General features: G+C 38.4%; 1 protein-coding gene across 3 annotated transcripts; it reads right to left on the bottom strand.

Moving 5' to 3' along the window:
• Positions 1 to 1,738: 1,738 nt before the first annotated feature.
• On the bottom strand, positions 1,739 to 12,885 carry dgkab (diacylglycerol kinase, alpha b). 3 transcript variants are annotated; one of them, XM_029431485.1, is made up of 24 exons: positions 12,804 to 12,885; positions 10,642 to 10,718; positions 10,152 to 10,296; positions 9,656 to 9,730; positions 9,470 to 9,519; positions 8,857 to 8,931; positions 8,552 to 8,668; positions 8,270 to 8,387; positions 8,004 to 8,092; positions 6,823 to 6,933; positions 6,626 to 6,724; positions 6,549 to 6,575; positions 6,469 to 6,513; positions 5,725 to 5,798; positions 5,518 to 5,592; positions 5,262 to 5,347; positions 5,091 to 5,180; positions 4,846 to 5,006; positions 4,698 to 4,762; positions 4,257 to 4,347; positions 3,982 to 4,162; positions 3,745 to 3,865; positions 3,455 to 3,515; positions 1,739 to 2,798 (listed from the first exon to the last, which is right to left on the bottom strand). In XM_029431485.1, exons 1-24 carry the CDS (start codon positions 12,874 to 12,876, stop codon positions 2,718 to 2,720), a joined length of 2,187 nt encoding a protein of 728 aa, XP_029287345.1. In that variant the 5' UTR covers positions 12,877 to 12,885; the 3' UTR covers positions 1,739 to 2,717. The 3 variants fall into 3 exon arrangements, with proteins under 3 accessions (XP_029287345.1, XP_029287343.1, XP_029287344.1); XM_029431483.1 differs by lacking the exon at positions 6,549 to 6,575 and having other exon boundaries at positions 6,469 to 6,519; positions 7,968 to 8,092; XM_029431484.1 differs by lacking the exon at positions 6,549 to 6,575 and having other exon boundaries at positions 6,469 to 6,519.
• Positions 12,886 to 14,118: the final 1,233 nt, after the last annotated feature.

Genomic DNA, 14,118 nt, shown 5'->3' with positions numbered 1-14,118 from the left:
TATGGTTATTACATTAATAATGTTTTATTATTTGTTTGGATCTCCACAATAATGCAGCTTATATTTTTACATTTGACAAAACTATCTAATACTAATGGTTACTAATAGTTGATTTATGTGTCCATTTAAACAATAACAGTGGTAAAGAATTGTGTTATGTGTTTTCATTGCTTTATGTAATACTGTGCTTTTTAGGAAATGTGTGTTTGCCTTGAGGAGTGAAAACCATCCTTCTCTTGCCTGTTTTTTTTGTTTTACCTTACTCATTATTACTTGGCTATGATGTGTTTAAGTTCTCTGTGTTTAAGTCTGTGTTTCTGTTTTGTTTGTCAATTTAATGCAATATATATATTTCAAACTTATATGTATTTAGAATTTTACTTTTTTATTTAATAGGTACTCCAAACTAGGAGATGCTTACATATCTAGTTTAAGCTATTAACAATGAATAATGATGGACTTATTTGACAAAGTATCACTTTTTGAGTTGTTGCATACATTTCACAATAGACAATTATCACAATTATCCTCTCCATACAGGTGTCCCTCCAGTCCAGACAGACTGCATCTCATTCAGTATAATTAATCCCCTAAGCACTTTCAGATCTTTATTCTGACCCACAAAATATGCCAATTACACTATGAATTCAAAAGATGTGAAATCACAAATCCATTTCACATCGTAAAGTAATCAGGCAATCTGCACGATGGATGTCACAGCCACAGCTGCAGGTGTCCAAATGTCAACATCCATTTAAGTATCACCTCACACTCCTTATGTAGTAACAACCAGAAAAACACTTGAACACTCTCAGTGGATCTTTGGCAGTGAAGCAGATGAGTTTCTCCGAAGAGGAAGAACCTGCAGCTGAACAGACGGACTTGTTAATGAAATTAATAACAATGTTAATAATTTAAATAATAATTTTACTATATGAATATACAATCACAGGCTTGACTGTCATGCAAGAACACACATATACTGGCATGTAGTATATACACACATGTATAAAATACATACTTGTGGTTTTTGTTCATTCATATTTGAATATATGGTATATTACCATATGTAGGCATTGGCATATTTATTCACATGAAAACTATTTTGACTTGGCTTAAATGAGATTTCAGTGACTTATAGCTAAATTTTGGCAGACCTGTCATGTGTCTATTGATAAGTAAACTAAACAAAGATTTAAAAAATCCAATGCAGTCTTGCTTTGCCAGCACTGGATAATCCTCTTAAATCCCACTAGATTTCACATCTAAATATAAGATTATTCTCCTTACTTTTCCAGATTTCCATTTTGATTTCCAATTGCAGTGAATGCTTATGGAAATTCAGTTTAATCTTTCATTTCCACCAACTCCCCTCTCTGCTATTTCCTCCATCATCCGGTGTCAATCACTCCTTCTGTCTGATACACACACACACACACACACACACACACACACACACACACACACACACACACACACACACACACACACCATCTACACTGAACCTAATGTTTGCTGTTGCTACTTCTCTTCCCCACTTCTGGATTAGTCCTCCTGCTTTCCCTCCCACGTTGATGCAAATCCTGCCTCACTGTGTGCTGCCATGCTTTGGGTTTAGGGAGATTCAAGCAACTTAGATTTAGAATTTCAAGAAGTGGGCTGCATGCAGAGTAATATGCATACACATAATACTTAAAAAAAACACACAAGTCAAACGTTTCAAATATAAGCATTGTTAATAAACATTCTTTATGACAGAGAAGCATGGGTGTACACGTGTAAGCAGTATTAATATCTGGGATTTATATGACCATGTAAACATTCAGGTACGCTGACATTTGTCCTCTAAAGGAAGATTTAGATGAAAATAGCAGTTTTGCATGTACATAATAAATACTGTAGCACCTTATTCCGTCTCAGTCACGTGCAACCAAACCTTCAAGATCTTTATATTCAGCTTCAACACAGTCTGATCTCCACAAATATAAACAGGTTTCTGAGTATTTTGTGACAATTTTCAAGAAGCATAATCAACGGGAGAATCTTGTTACAAAGACGATGCAAAGACATGAATTGTCAGTAAAGGTAGAGGGCAACACTATCTAGGAAACTCGTGTCCAGTACACCTCAATGTATTGAATACAATGGAAAGCTTGCACATCATTTCTTACCTATCCTAACCTATTACCCAAGAAACAGTAAAAAAAAACATTATTATATATTTTCCGTTCAGTTGGATGAACACTGACAGTGAAAGACACGAGAACAGGTAGGATAATGTTGTTGAACGAGCGGAGCTGCGGTGAGCTTCTGAAGGCCGAACAAACAGTTCAGCACCAGCTGCATCAGGAGGCTGAAGCAGCGATACACTACCGTACCTTTGATAAATCACAGCAAAGCTATTACGACATAAAATAAGCAAACATATTATTGTATCATCATCCGTACCCTGTAGATACACAACATGCATTACATTTAAGTTGGCACACATTAACAGCGTTCAGACTGTTAATGTGGTCTCTGCTTAACCCTCTGTCTAAATGCAAGCTGTCCGTACTTGACATTATGTTGAATGATATCAAGTGCAAACTACATATAGAATACTTAATAATGGAAGCACACAGTGATAGATGTTCTCTATTAAATACCCATCCTGCTTCATTCAGTTGTTCTGTTGTGACGCTCAGCAGACTGGAGGACGCAGTGGAAGCTTTTATCTACTTGAGGTGAAAGAAGCCGGTTGATTTTGTTGGTGCAGCCATCAGCATGTTCGCTTGGTTCTTGTGACTTATGTAGATCTATAATAAATACATTGTGGTGAAAGACAATTAAATCATTTGTGTTCAAAAGTCCTTTAAAATCAGTTTAGTGTAATAAACTAAGATAAAATAGGAAAAGAAACTTCAAAATCGTCTGGTAAAACTAAAATATTCTGTCTTTTCTGTATCGTGTTCCCTTTATCCAAAAATATATATAAAACGTGTACTTTTATTTTGAAGACACATCACTTCCTGTGTTATTTAAATGTTAATTGTAATGTGTTTCTTTTGCACTTTGTCTGAAATGTGCTAAATAAATAAACTGGCCTTGCCAAGCTTCCCCTGTCTACGTGAGCATGGCAATGTATCGGTGCGATAACTGTAAATCACTTTGGATAAAATCTTCTGCTAAATGAATGTAATATAAGTTCAGAATCAGCCCTCAAACACTTGCTGTGCCCTCACACAGATAAACATAATCAGGGTGAATATTTACTATGTTTTGCCAACTGAAGTATTATCGCTCTTCTCTGTTCTGTAGAAGAAATGGTTCTCTGCCACAGTAATCAAAAATAAATCTATGAATAACAACATTACGTTGTACACTACAAGGCTGTAACAACTGGTTTTAATTCTAATCTAATGTAATATGTAATGTCCCTTGGCACTGGATTAGATTGGTTCATGACACTTACAGTACACGGAGGCTGCATCCAGGGCTCCCCATCGATCTGCATGGGCAGGGCTTTGATTGTCCTGCACACAGGGAGGACATAAAGTGAGATTTAATAAAACTGTGCCTGAACATTATGTCAAATGTGTGTGTGTTTACATCAGACGGAATAGAGAGGGTTACAATACCAGGGACACCTGACAATAAAAAGCAATCCAAAACAAGAGCCACAAACATTCTTCTTCTTGTTTTCTCATATTGTCAGGTCTTCGTGTTGTTATTGTCATACTCCTGTAGGTAAAAGTAAACAACCTGATGGTAATTTGGGAAGTCTGTGCCAGTCGGTGCCCGGCGCTCTTCAGTCCAGTGTAGATCTGTCCCATCTCTATGGCTCCTTCCAGCCCCACCACCTCCAAACGTCGATCACTTATATCTGCGGAGTGAACACACAGATCGGTTAAATCAGCATTACAAACAACCAGGTTGACAACATACGTACTCAAGACAGTATTTGGACACAGAAAAGTGGTGATTTTGGGAAGTACAAACCTTGAGAGATTGTTTTAAGAAGTTCAGGGTCAGTGATAACCTCACTGTGCTCCTCCTCTGGCACACTATCAGGCTTCTTGGACTCGCCCCAGAGATTGGAGCCTCCATGCATGCTGGGAATGTTGAGGACGGCTATGCCCTCCAGAGACTTACTGCTGAGGTCCACAGACCTCCCACAACACTGCGGGAGGCAAAACAAAAAACATGTTGTTTAAGCAACTGAACAAAAGCAAGTCTTAAAACATGAGCAATTATGTGAATGTAATGTATCTAACCTCAATCATGAGACACTCCTTCAGCCTCTTGCAAGTCGCAGAGATGGTTTCAGAAGTGGCAAACTCCAAATACCAAAGTTTGTTCTTCATTCTTAAAAGGAAACAGAGAGCGACAAAAACATCACCTTTATTGATTAAACAAAAAACATAAGCTCTGTTACACGTTTTCAAAAGACTCAACTTCTCAAGATCCCAATCACAAAAGATATTGTCCATCACAAACACATCTATAAAGTTTTGCAGCTGATTGTAATTGTCCATGTGACATAAATGCGCTTGAAGACAATGCGTCGGTTGAAAGGCAATTAGGAGAGAGGAAAGGGAAAAATGAAGCCCAGGATTTGGGAAAGGAGGGAGAGGGAAGAAATGATTTGTTCATTCGTTTATATTATAACTTTATATTTCCCCCTCCTTGTTCATACAGTTAGTGTGAACCCTCACCTGCTGTTGAACCTCTGGGGGTGTTTCTCTCTCATAGAGTGGAAACGATGAGCAATAGAGGCATCCTGTCAAAGTCATATTTTAGGTCATTAAGAAATGTACGCAATTTTCGATGTTATCATCCCTTCCTGCTGAGGCAGTGACTCACCACTCCAATAGAGAAGTAGTTGTTAATGATCTCATAGGGCACGGGGTCCCCTTCGTCTTGGGGGTCGTCTGGTATCACCTGGATGCTCCAGCGGTCCATGGGAACCAACTCGCTAGCTACGATCTCCTTCAGGGTCTCTCTCAAGTCTGACCCGTCGTAGCCTTTCAAGGGAGAAGCAGAAAAAGTGAAACACAGGACTCCAATACCTCAGTGAGTGTTGAGAGTTAATGTGCTGATGGTTTTACCTCCTCCCCAGCGTAGACAGCGAGCCAAGTCATTCCCGGTGCCCAGAGGCAGGACAGCTACCGGTGGATGCACCTGCAGGTCTTCTTTGTCTGAAATCACAGGTACGTTATTTAGCCTTAGAGATGGTTATCTTAATTACCTCTCTGAAACCCAAGAAAGACTCGCGGTACCTATAGCATCCAGGAGCCACCCGACAGTGCCGTCTCCTCCACACACCAGGATCCTGTACTCACGCAGATTGCGGAAGAAGTGTAGCCTGGAGAAACAAAGACAACGTGGTCAAACTTTCTATGATGCATTATCAATAAAGCATTATCAATATCAATAGTGTGCTTATAACTAGAATGATTACATATTAGAGACATGGGCGTCATGGAAAGTGTTTCCAACAACATTAATGTGAAGAAACTCAAATGTGTACTGTACCCTGGTGCAGGACCACCGTTGGAAAGGTTGTACACTTGACGCGGGTTCAGCAGGTACTGAAACTTCCGGAGCACTCTGTGGAAAACACAGAGAAGCACACACACAATAAACTCAGGGAGGATTTTCATATTCTAAAAATGAAGATTATTTTTTACACTAGGAGTAAAAGAAAGTTACACAAACATATCAAGACTTTAAGATGCTTACCGTTGACCCTGCTTTCCTCCACTTTTCGGGTTCACAAACACCAGCAGAGGGTGGGAGTCTGGAATCGGAACAATCTGAGGAAGAATACGTGACAGATTAAGATCCGATGGATTATGTAACACATCTAAAAAAAAACACATACATGATGCATGATACAAAATAACAAATTACACATTTGTGTCTACTGTTTGGTCACATGCTGTGAGTCAGACGACTGCACAGATGTTATATAAAAACTTTGAGGAAACATCATTCAAACTTCTGCTGCTGTCAATCAATTAAAGTTAAATGAAATAGCCTTGTCCTGTTTTACACTTAAAAAGTTTTTGCAAAGGATTTGCCAAGGCAGATATTTTAATATTTTAGGTATATTCAACTTTAAAATGCTGGCAGTGAATGTTTTTTTTACTTTATGTGCATACGTAAGCACACAATGGCGAAGAAAATTAAGTTGTTTGACTGTGGGGTTTTGTTCGGTTACTGTAATAAAGCTTTTATTCTTCTTTTATGTCACATTTTCATAACACTTATTTTCCCAGGACTTCATCCAACACACTGAACTTTTTTAACATAAAAATCTTCCACAAAAAGATTAACATGACACTAAAATTGGAGATTTCCCCAAAACCAATGATATGCAGATGGTAGTTTGAACGGACAACTTGAAAGAGGCCTGACAGAGAAAACACAAGGGTGTACAGTTATAGGAATGAAAGTGTGTAGGAAGATTTGATAACAGCAGACCTGCAGGATGTGGCCATCATTGGTGACGTTTAACAGGCTGCTGTCCTCTTCCTGCAGGAGACACAGAACAATTAACCAACAAACAGACAATTTACAAGACATTGATCCTAAAAATCTAAATCTGCTGAAGCCTGATTTACGGTGCTGCTAATTTTACCTTTGAGACGGCGTATATGGCCCACGGAGGCAGTATATGATCTCTCAGTGGGCCACGATTACAGCTCGCTAAGCCAGAGAAAATACACTCATCGTGACGCTAAAAAAGAAAAAAGACTCAGTGAGCATTACAATAAAATAAAAGAGAGATCCTCTCTGATTCGTTCATTAATTTCCAAACACGCACACACTCCTCACCATCTCCTGGCACCACACACAACGCCTCCCCGCCAAAGTTTTGATCTTCTTGTTGCAGACCTGACACTTGGTGGAGTTACAGTCCGCTCTGACCCAGTCGTGAGATGCTATCTGAAGCACAGAGCAGTAGAAAAGAGGAGGTTGAGGAAAAGGTATAAATCATTACTATTACTGCCCACAAATCTTAAACTGAATATTTCACAGAGTTCAGAGTGGCCTTAAAGAAATGCTTACAAAGTGTCCTGTAGCACATTCAATTGATTTCATTTTAAATGTTTACAGGTGCAGGTGTACAGGTGTTTTTCTTAATTCTCAAACAGATTCAATCAATCAAAAATGTTCACATATTCTTTTACTCAACACGTCAGCGAGTCTTAACATGATATTAAACTTGCGCTCCAGGAACAACATTAATTTTGTGCCAAACCACAACCCAGTTACAGTTGACTTTTTAAAGAATCAGCACAGACTACACCCTCCTTAGGGCTGTGGAAGTTATGGACAGCGCTATATAACTTTTGACAGGCAGACGTGCATCGACAGATCTGATATCCGTGAAGCACACGTTTTTATTGGCACAAATAAAAACATCCGGAAGCTGCTGACGAAATTTGGCCAGTTAACTGTTGAGATAAATTACAGGTTGTGAGTTGTGGTTGAATGACACTTCACCGGAAAAAGACAGTAAACACATAATTGTGCAATCAGGACATTTAGCAGATGTGCAGTGCAGACTACAGCGGCTGTAATCTGCACTTCAAAAATACGTAAGGGATTCTCTTATTAATGCACCTGACATCTCGTGTTTACTGTTGCTGCTTTCTGGTCAATTGAAAAGAAACTGACATGGATATATACACATGACAAATATGAGCCTTTAGTTCATTTTTGACTTTGAAAGCAGTATTTGACAAAAAAAAAAATCTAATATAAAATATAAAAGATAAGATATAAGATATAAGATATTCTATATTTTTCTTTTATGTCAGCAAATCTCATGAAATGACCAAAAGCAACAAGAGCTGCAACGATACGTTGATTAACTAACTAATAACAAATACAAAAATATTATTTTGATAAACAATGACTTTTTATGCAAAAATGGCTGTTAAACTGAATATCTTTGGGTAGTGGACTGACAAAACAAGACATCGATGGGGAGTTGTTGTGTGTGTCCTTACACCAATCTCCTTTTTAGACTGGACAAAGGTACGAGAACAGGGTTCGGGATTCTTATTGGCACACTGGCTGTGAACGGTGTACTTGCAACCTGAGGAAGAAGAACACACATTACAAAGTGTCAAAATAAAACTTTCTCTACTCAAACTCATATGATTCTATAGCAAAAATAAACAGTATGTAATAATAGACGGTGCAACTCCTCCACTTAATTTGCATGGTGTATAAGGTGCGTGGCTGCCCCCTGGTGGTGACTGTGAGCACTTACAGGTGCAGCAGAGTCCCTGCTTCCTGAGGCCGAGCAGCATGCTCTGGCACACGCTGCAGTAAGTCGGCTTGTTAAAGTGCTTCATCCTCCAAATATGCTGTCCATCCTTCTCTGTCATCTGTGGGTGAGGGGAGGACAAAAAGACTACGCTATGTAAAACAAGAACCACACTGAAAAATAGAGCAAAGATAGTTATTTTTATTCCTAGAAACATTAGCACAACAGGAGACGTTGTGGGGAAATGTAAGTGTTGCATGTGGAGTCAAATGTTTGTTCTGTCACCTTCAGGCCGAGCAGAACAAGCAAAGGCACATTGTTCATGCCTCCCATCACCCATTCCTCCAGAGTGACAGTCCCACTGTCGTCCACATCGAACGCTGTCATCATGTCTTTGAGCACCTGTCCAATTACAAAAACATCTGCTCGTTATTTATCGTCAAACTCCTGCCTAGAAAACATCCTTTTACATCTATCAGCTGCTGTAATAAAGCTCTCTTTCTAATGTAAAACTAACTGTCACCCTCCTACTTGTCAAAGATATTAGATTATCACAACCCTCATGTGAAAGACATCAAAATGACTCATACCCGTCTGAGTTCAGCCACATCCCAGCCCAGGTAATCTGCAGCTCGCATCATCTGGGTGATGATACGATCCACCTCCTGATGGAGAGACAACAGGGTTACACTCACAGTAAACATATTCCTCTTCATCAATGTGCAAGATACTGAAACCTCTGAGTAATCCTGCAAGTTTAATGTAGTCCAAGTGCAGTTATTATTTCATTATTACTTGTTCTGTTTTTCTCCCCTATGTTTTGCAAATTGACATATTAATGATTGACAGACTTTTAAGATCTAAAATATCTTAAATAAGGCTTTTCAAATATGCAGCAAAGGAGCAGGACCGCAGAGGTTAAATGCTGTAATTATCCTGTGTCTTGGACAACTCATACTGTATCCAGCAACATATACATAAGCTAAACAGTACATATAGAGAGAGTTAGTTAAGTGCTCCAAGATCATCAAAACAAAACTGTAAATTGGACCTTTTTTTTTTACATTTTGCAGAACTAATTGCAAACAATAAATGTGCAAATGTCAACTGCTGTGAGTGAAGAAGAAAGCATTCCCAACATGTTGTTGACCTCATGAACACAGAGCAGGTAGAGAAACTTGTCAGTGATGTTGAGTGACTTACGGAGCTGTCCAGGAGTTGGTTGCAGTCTTTATCGTAAAGTTTGAAAGTAACTAGAAACAAAACAAAGTCAGTCAGCCATTGATGTTTCACTTTGTTAGACCTCCATAATCAATCGAAATGTACATTAAATGCAGTTGCAATATAATAAACATGTCATAAAGTGTTCAAAAGGGAGATGAAACCTACATTCAAGCTTCTCCTGTGGCTGTCCTTCCTCCAGCACTGAGAAGTAACAGGACACATCACGAAGAAAGACCCCACCTGAACATAAAGACATACAGTAGTTCACCTTTTTTTACATTACTGAGGTCTAAAAATGCATTTTTGTTAAAGTTTGGGATGAAAATGTAGAACTGCAGCAATAAAACTATAAGAGCAAATATTGTATCAAAGGTTGGTTATTGGAGCAGGTGCACTAATCTCCCAAGATGCTCTACGCCCACGGCTTCATTCCTCTGACGCAGCACAACAAGACCAAAACAGAGAAACTAACAAGAGGGCGTCGGACAAAGTGTCATACAGGAAATACTCTTTGTATCATTCTCTCTTTCTTTGATTATTTTCAGCATGTTATGTGGTGCATTCCCAGCTGCACTCAGAGATGATGACTGTACAGCTTTGCCTCTTAACACCTGCTCTATGCTGTTATGTAAAAGAAGACAGGGCTTTCAAAATGATTTACCTCCTTTAGGCAGAGTGCTTGTTGTGCACCCATCCTGCTCCACGTGTTGAAAATAGCGAAAAAGGCGTTGGCAGAAATCTGCAGGGAAGTCGTCCACTTCTAGGTAGGTCTTGAGAAAGAGACAGAAACCCACCGCATCCACGCACTGTGGAGAGAAATAATAATGTGTTAGTGCAACATTTACATTTATTGTAATGCTTTTGTTTGTACTGTAATCTCTAGATAACTTCCTGGAAAAAGAGATAGATTTACTTTAAATTAATACATTCCATGTAACACATACGCAAAAGCGCAAAAATGTATCAGTCAAGCAAAGAATTCAACATATGTACAATAAATATTTAGAAATTCCGTTTTTCTCTATAATTAATAGCTAATTAAATAGTTATTTTTGGGAAAACTTCCTCCTAAATGTTTTGGGAGAAATGGGAACTGACTACCGTGTAAAATAAAGACTTCCCACATGTATCATTGATCACGCATGACTTACCTCTCCAAAGCTGTGCTTGGCCAGCCGGCCTCCAGGCTGACACTCCTTGATCACATCTTTCACCCTCAAACTGCTGTCTGCAAAGAGAACGTCAGAAAGCGACTAAATAAACTAACATATTGAAAGAATATTTAATGTCATTAACATTTTTCCGATATGAATCTCTCTGAGCATGACTGATGAAAAAATAGAAACGTTCAACTGTTCAGCAAAAACGTTTTGTAACTCATTAAGTTCTTTGTCTGTTTGTGCCACACATTAATTACATGGCTTCTGAGTGCTAAAACAGGAAACACATGTGAGATCATCCCTGTTTGTGGACATGGACTTACTGAGTGTATACTTTTCTCAGGTCCAGAGAGGAGCGAGAGTAATTATCCTTTCATCCATTATCCAACAGTGCAAAAGCCCCCCCATCCCACCCCACCCTCCCTCTCCCCCCAACACTAAAAGCCCCATTTCATTTCTTTCAAAGCCTCTAAGTGAACAGCAGAATATTTTTAGCCCCGCACCACGTTTTGTTTCCCATCAGCGGGTCTATATCCACTATCAGTTTGAAGTCTGGCACATGCACTTACAGTTTGGACTTGTTGTTTGTGTGTTTGTGTTTGTGCTGAATGATCCTCAGAGGATCTCTATATATATCTCTATATATATCGTGTTGAGGAACTTCCGCAGTCATTTATTTGAAGTCTGATGCTCAGTGACTACTGCTGCTTTCACTCTCTGTGAACATTGATTGAACTCGCAAAGGATTTTTTGAAAGTAGCTGGCAACACATTAAAGTCAGTGATCCATCTAGTCTGCACAAGGGCTGCACAATGTGAGGAAAATATGCGATAACGTTGTTGAATATCCTGACCTTGCGATAAATAAATAAATATTAAAGTGTACTCAGTTCTGCCTTTTTGCTGCTTTCAGTGTACTTCTAAAAATACAACAAATTGCCTGTTGAATTAAAAACATTTTATAAATGATTTCTAACATTTATTGACAAAATTGAACATAACAGAAGAAGGCGCCATCGAGTAAATGTAGTTATTTACATTCCACCGCTGCACACAACACTGTTACACACTATTACAAGTACAAGTGCTGCATTCAAAATCTTAGTAAAATTACAGAATTAGCTAAATATACTTAAAGCATCAAAAGTAAAAGAGCTTTGATTGTTATATATATTAGAGTAAATGATTTGACTTGTTATTGATGCATTAATGTGATTCTCCTGTTGGTCTAGCAGGAACTAATTTCATTTTCATTACATGCAGTTGGGTGGATTAATCTGTAACAATGTGTCACATTTTCTGAGCTGATTACATCATGCTCCGTATTTAAAATTTAATCAGATAAATATAGCAGGCCTGCAGTAAAAGTCAATATTTCCCTATTTCTCTATATTAAGCATGGAGTAACATAAAATAAAGGGCTGCAACTAACAATTATTTTATTGTCGGGTTAATCTGTCGATTCTTTTCTCAGTTAATCGATAAATTGTTTGGTTTTTGAAAGACGACGTCATCAAATGCTTTAGTTTACTGTTATAGAGGAAACCAGAAGATATTCATGTTCAACCCGATGAATCGATTATCAAAAATAATTGTTGATTAATTTAATAGTTGACAACTAATCAATAAATCAAACAATCTTTGCAGCTCTAATAAAAAGTAATAATAATAAAAAGTGTTTCTACATTCCACCATTGCAAATCATTATTCTTTATATACACGTATTCAGTCATAAAGGAAGAACAACAATACTTTTTTTTACCAAAACTACCACTTCAGCTGTTCTCTGTATGTTTTACATGCAGGTAATATTAATTATGTTGAAAAAAATGTAAGTGACAAGGTGAAAACGCAATTTACAAAAGCACTACTGACTTATTTGACATCCACTCTATATTCAAGTTTTATTTTATTATTTTATTATCTTATTGATACATTTTCCTGTTGAACTGAATTTGCAACAAGTTAAAGTATTGCAAACTAATTTCCAAAACTGCTTTTTCATCGCACGTGTTAATCCACCTGTAAAACATTGTTTTGTTTTTTTAATGTCTTTTTAACACCTGTACTTAAAATACTTCGACTGTATGTTTCACCTTGAAAACCCCAATAAAAAGAGACACGACATAAACATAGTGAGAAGGTGAAACTTACATTCCATGTAATGCTGCAGCTGGATAAAATCCACAGGAGTCAGACACCCTTCAGCATCATCAGAGGAGGCCATGTCGACCAGCTGGCTGAGCAAAGAGAAAACAAGACGGGGCTGTGGGACGAGAACAACAACAGGGCGAAGCTTTAACCTCAAGTGAGGGTGCAAAATAATGTTTTGTAAAATAGGTAGGTAATTCACTATTGCAGCAGTGAGTGACGCACAAGAACTGGTTTGCATGCATTCCTTGGATTGAATAATCCACACCCACAACTAGTGACACACCCCTTATCAAAGACACTGATCTGGGTCCAGGTATGAAGACAGTCTCTCTTACATCTGAGGAATCATAATCACCTACTATACCTCATTCAGTAAGTTTAGAAAATGTCATCATGCAGATTTTAGTTAACACCTTTAGAAACACAGAAATAAATCAATGGTCTTTGACAAGATCTGACAATATGAGGATCTGCCCACAAGGAGTTATAAGCAGTAATAACAAGCAGTAGCAGGGTTAGGGTTGCAGTGTCAGCCTCCAATAATGGAAAACAGCCACCAGCAGAAAATATATATATTTTTAAAACCAACCTGTAGAGATATTGGTTGTGTTGGTAAATGTGTCTACCTATAAATGATCTGAACAAGTCTCCTAGCTCACAAAAAACAACACTTTGTAATAACCCATTAGCTTAATCAGCAACGTACTGTAGCCTACAACTAGTGAAGCAAATTACAATTAAAACCAACCTTTTAAAAGGGGTGTCCATCAGACATGATTATAATTTAAAACCAGTGTACTTGACTGAGTGACAGGCACGACTTTTTACTTAACTATGCTCTCTAAGTGCTGCACAGGTGTTAAACCATCCACACAGGAAGAGGGTTGAACTCTAAGGCTCCTTACCTTCCGCGCTCCTCAGACTTGAACTATAAATCTGTCTCTGAGCTTCACAACACGGAACTTTGAAATGTTTGTTGACGGCAGCTGGAGCTTGTGAGTAAATGTCTGTCGCAGTATTAGCGGATATAAGGGATTAAGTAATGGGCGGAGGAGGAGCTTTTAGGGACATAATTACTGTTAGTGGCACCGCCTCGCGCGTGAACGCACGCACACACAGGCGCAATAGCCACGCACGGGCACGCGCATTTGTGTGATTTAATTTACCCTGCCAACAAGTCAACACGTTTTTTTCTAAATACTGCAGCTTTAAGCCTCAACATCAGAGTGATGTTGAGGATTTCTGGTTCCCAGCGTTAACAGAGTGAATGAGCAGATGTAGATTAATAAAATAAATCCATCCCAAAATAAAAAAA

The sequence above is a fragment of the Cottoperca gobio genome, chromosome 5 (assembly GCF_900634415.1).
Source record: "Cottoperca gobio chromosome 5, fCotGob3.1, whole genome shotgun sequence".
Taxonomy (NCBI): Eukaryota; Metazoa; Chordata; class Actinopteri; order Perciformes; family Bovichtidae; genus Cottoperca; species Cottoperca gobio.
The sequence above is the reverse complement of the archived record's forward strand: the minus strand, read 5'-3'. Positions and strand labels throughout refer to the sequence as shown.

Bases quoted from the DNA above. Each gene is read 5' to 3' on its own strand.
- dgkab (XM_029431483.1), bottom strand. From the start codon at position 12,876: ATGGCCTCCTCTGATGATGCTGAAGGGTGTCTGACTCCTGTGGATTTT. The intron at 10,719-12,803 runs GTAAGTTTCACC...TTCTCTTTGCAG, and splicing joins GCTGCAGCATTACATGGAAT to ACAGCAGTTTGAGGGTGAAA. The intron at 6,725-6,822 runs GTGAGGAGTGTG...TTTCTTTTTTAG, and splicing joins GTGTGTGGTGCCAGGAGATG to CGTCACGATGAGTGTATTTT.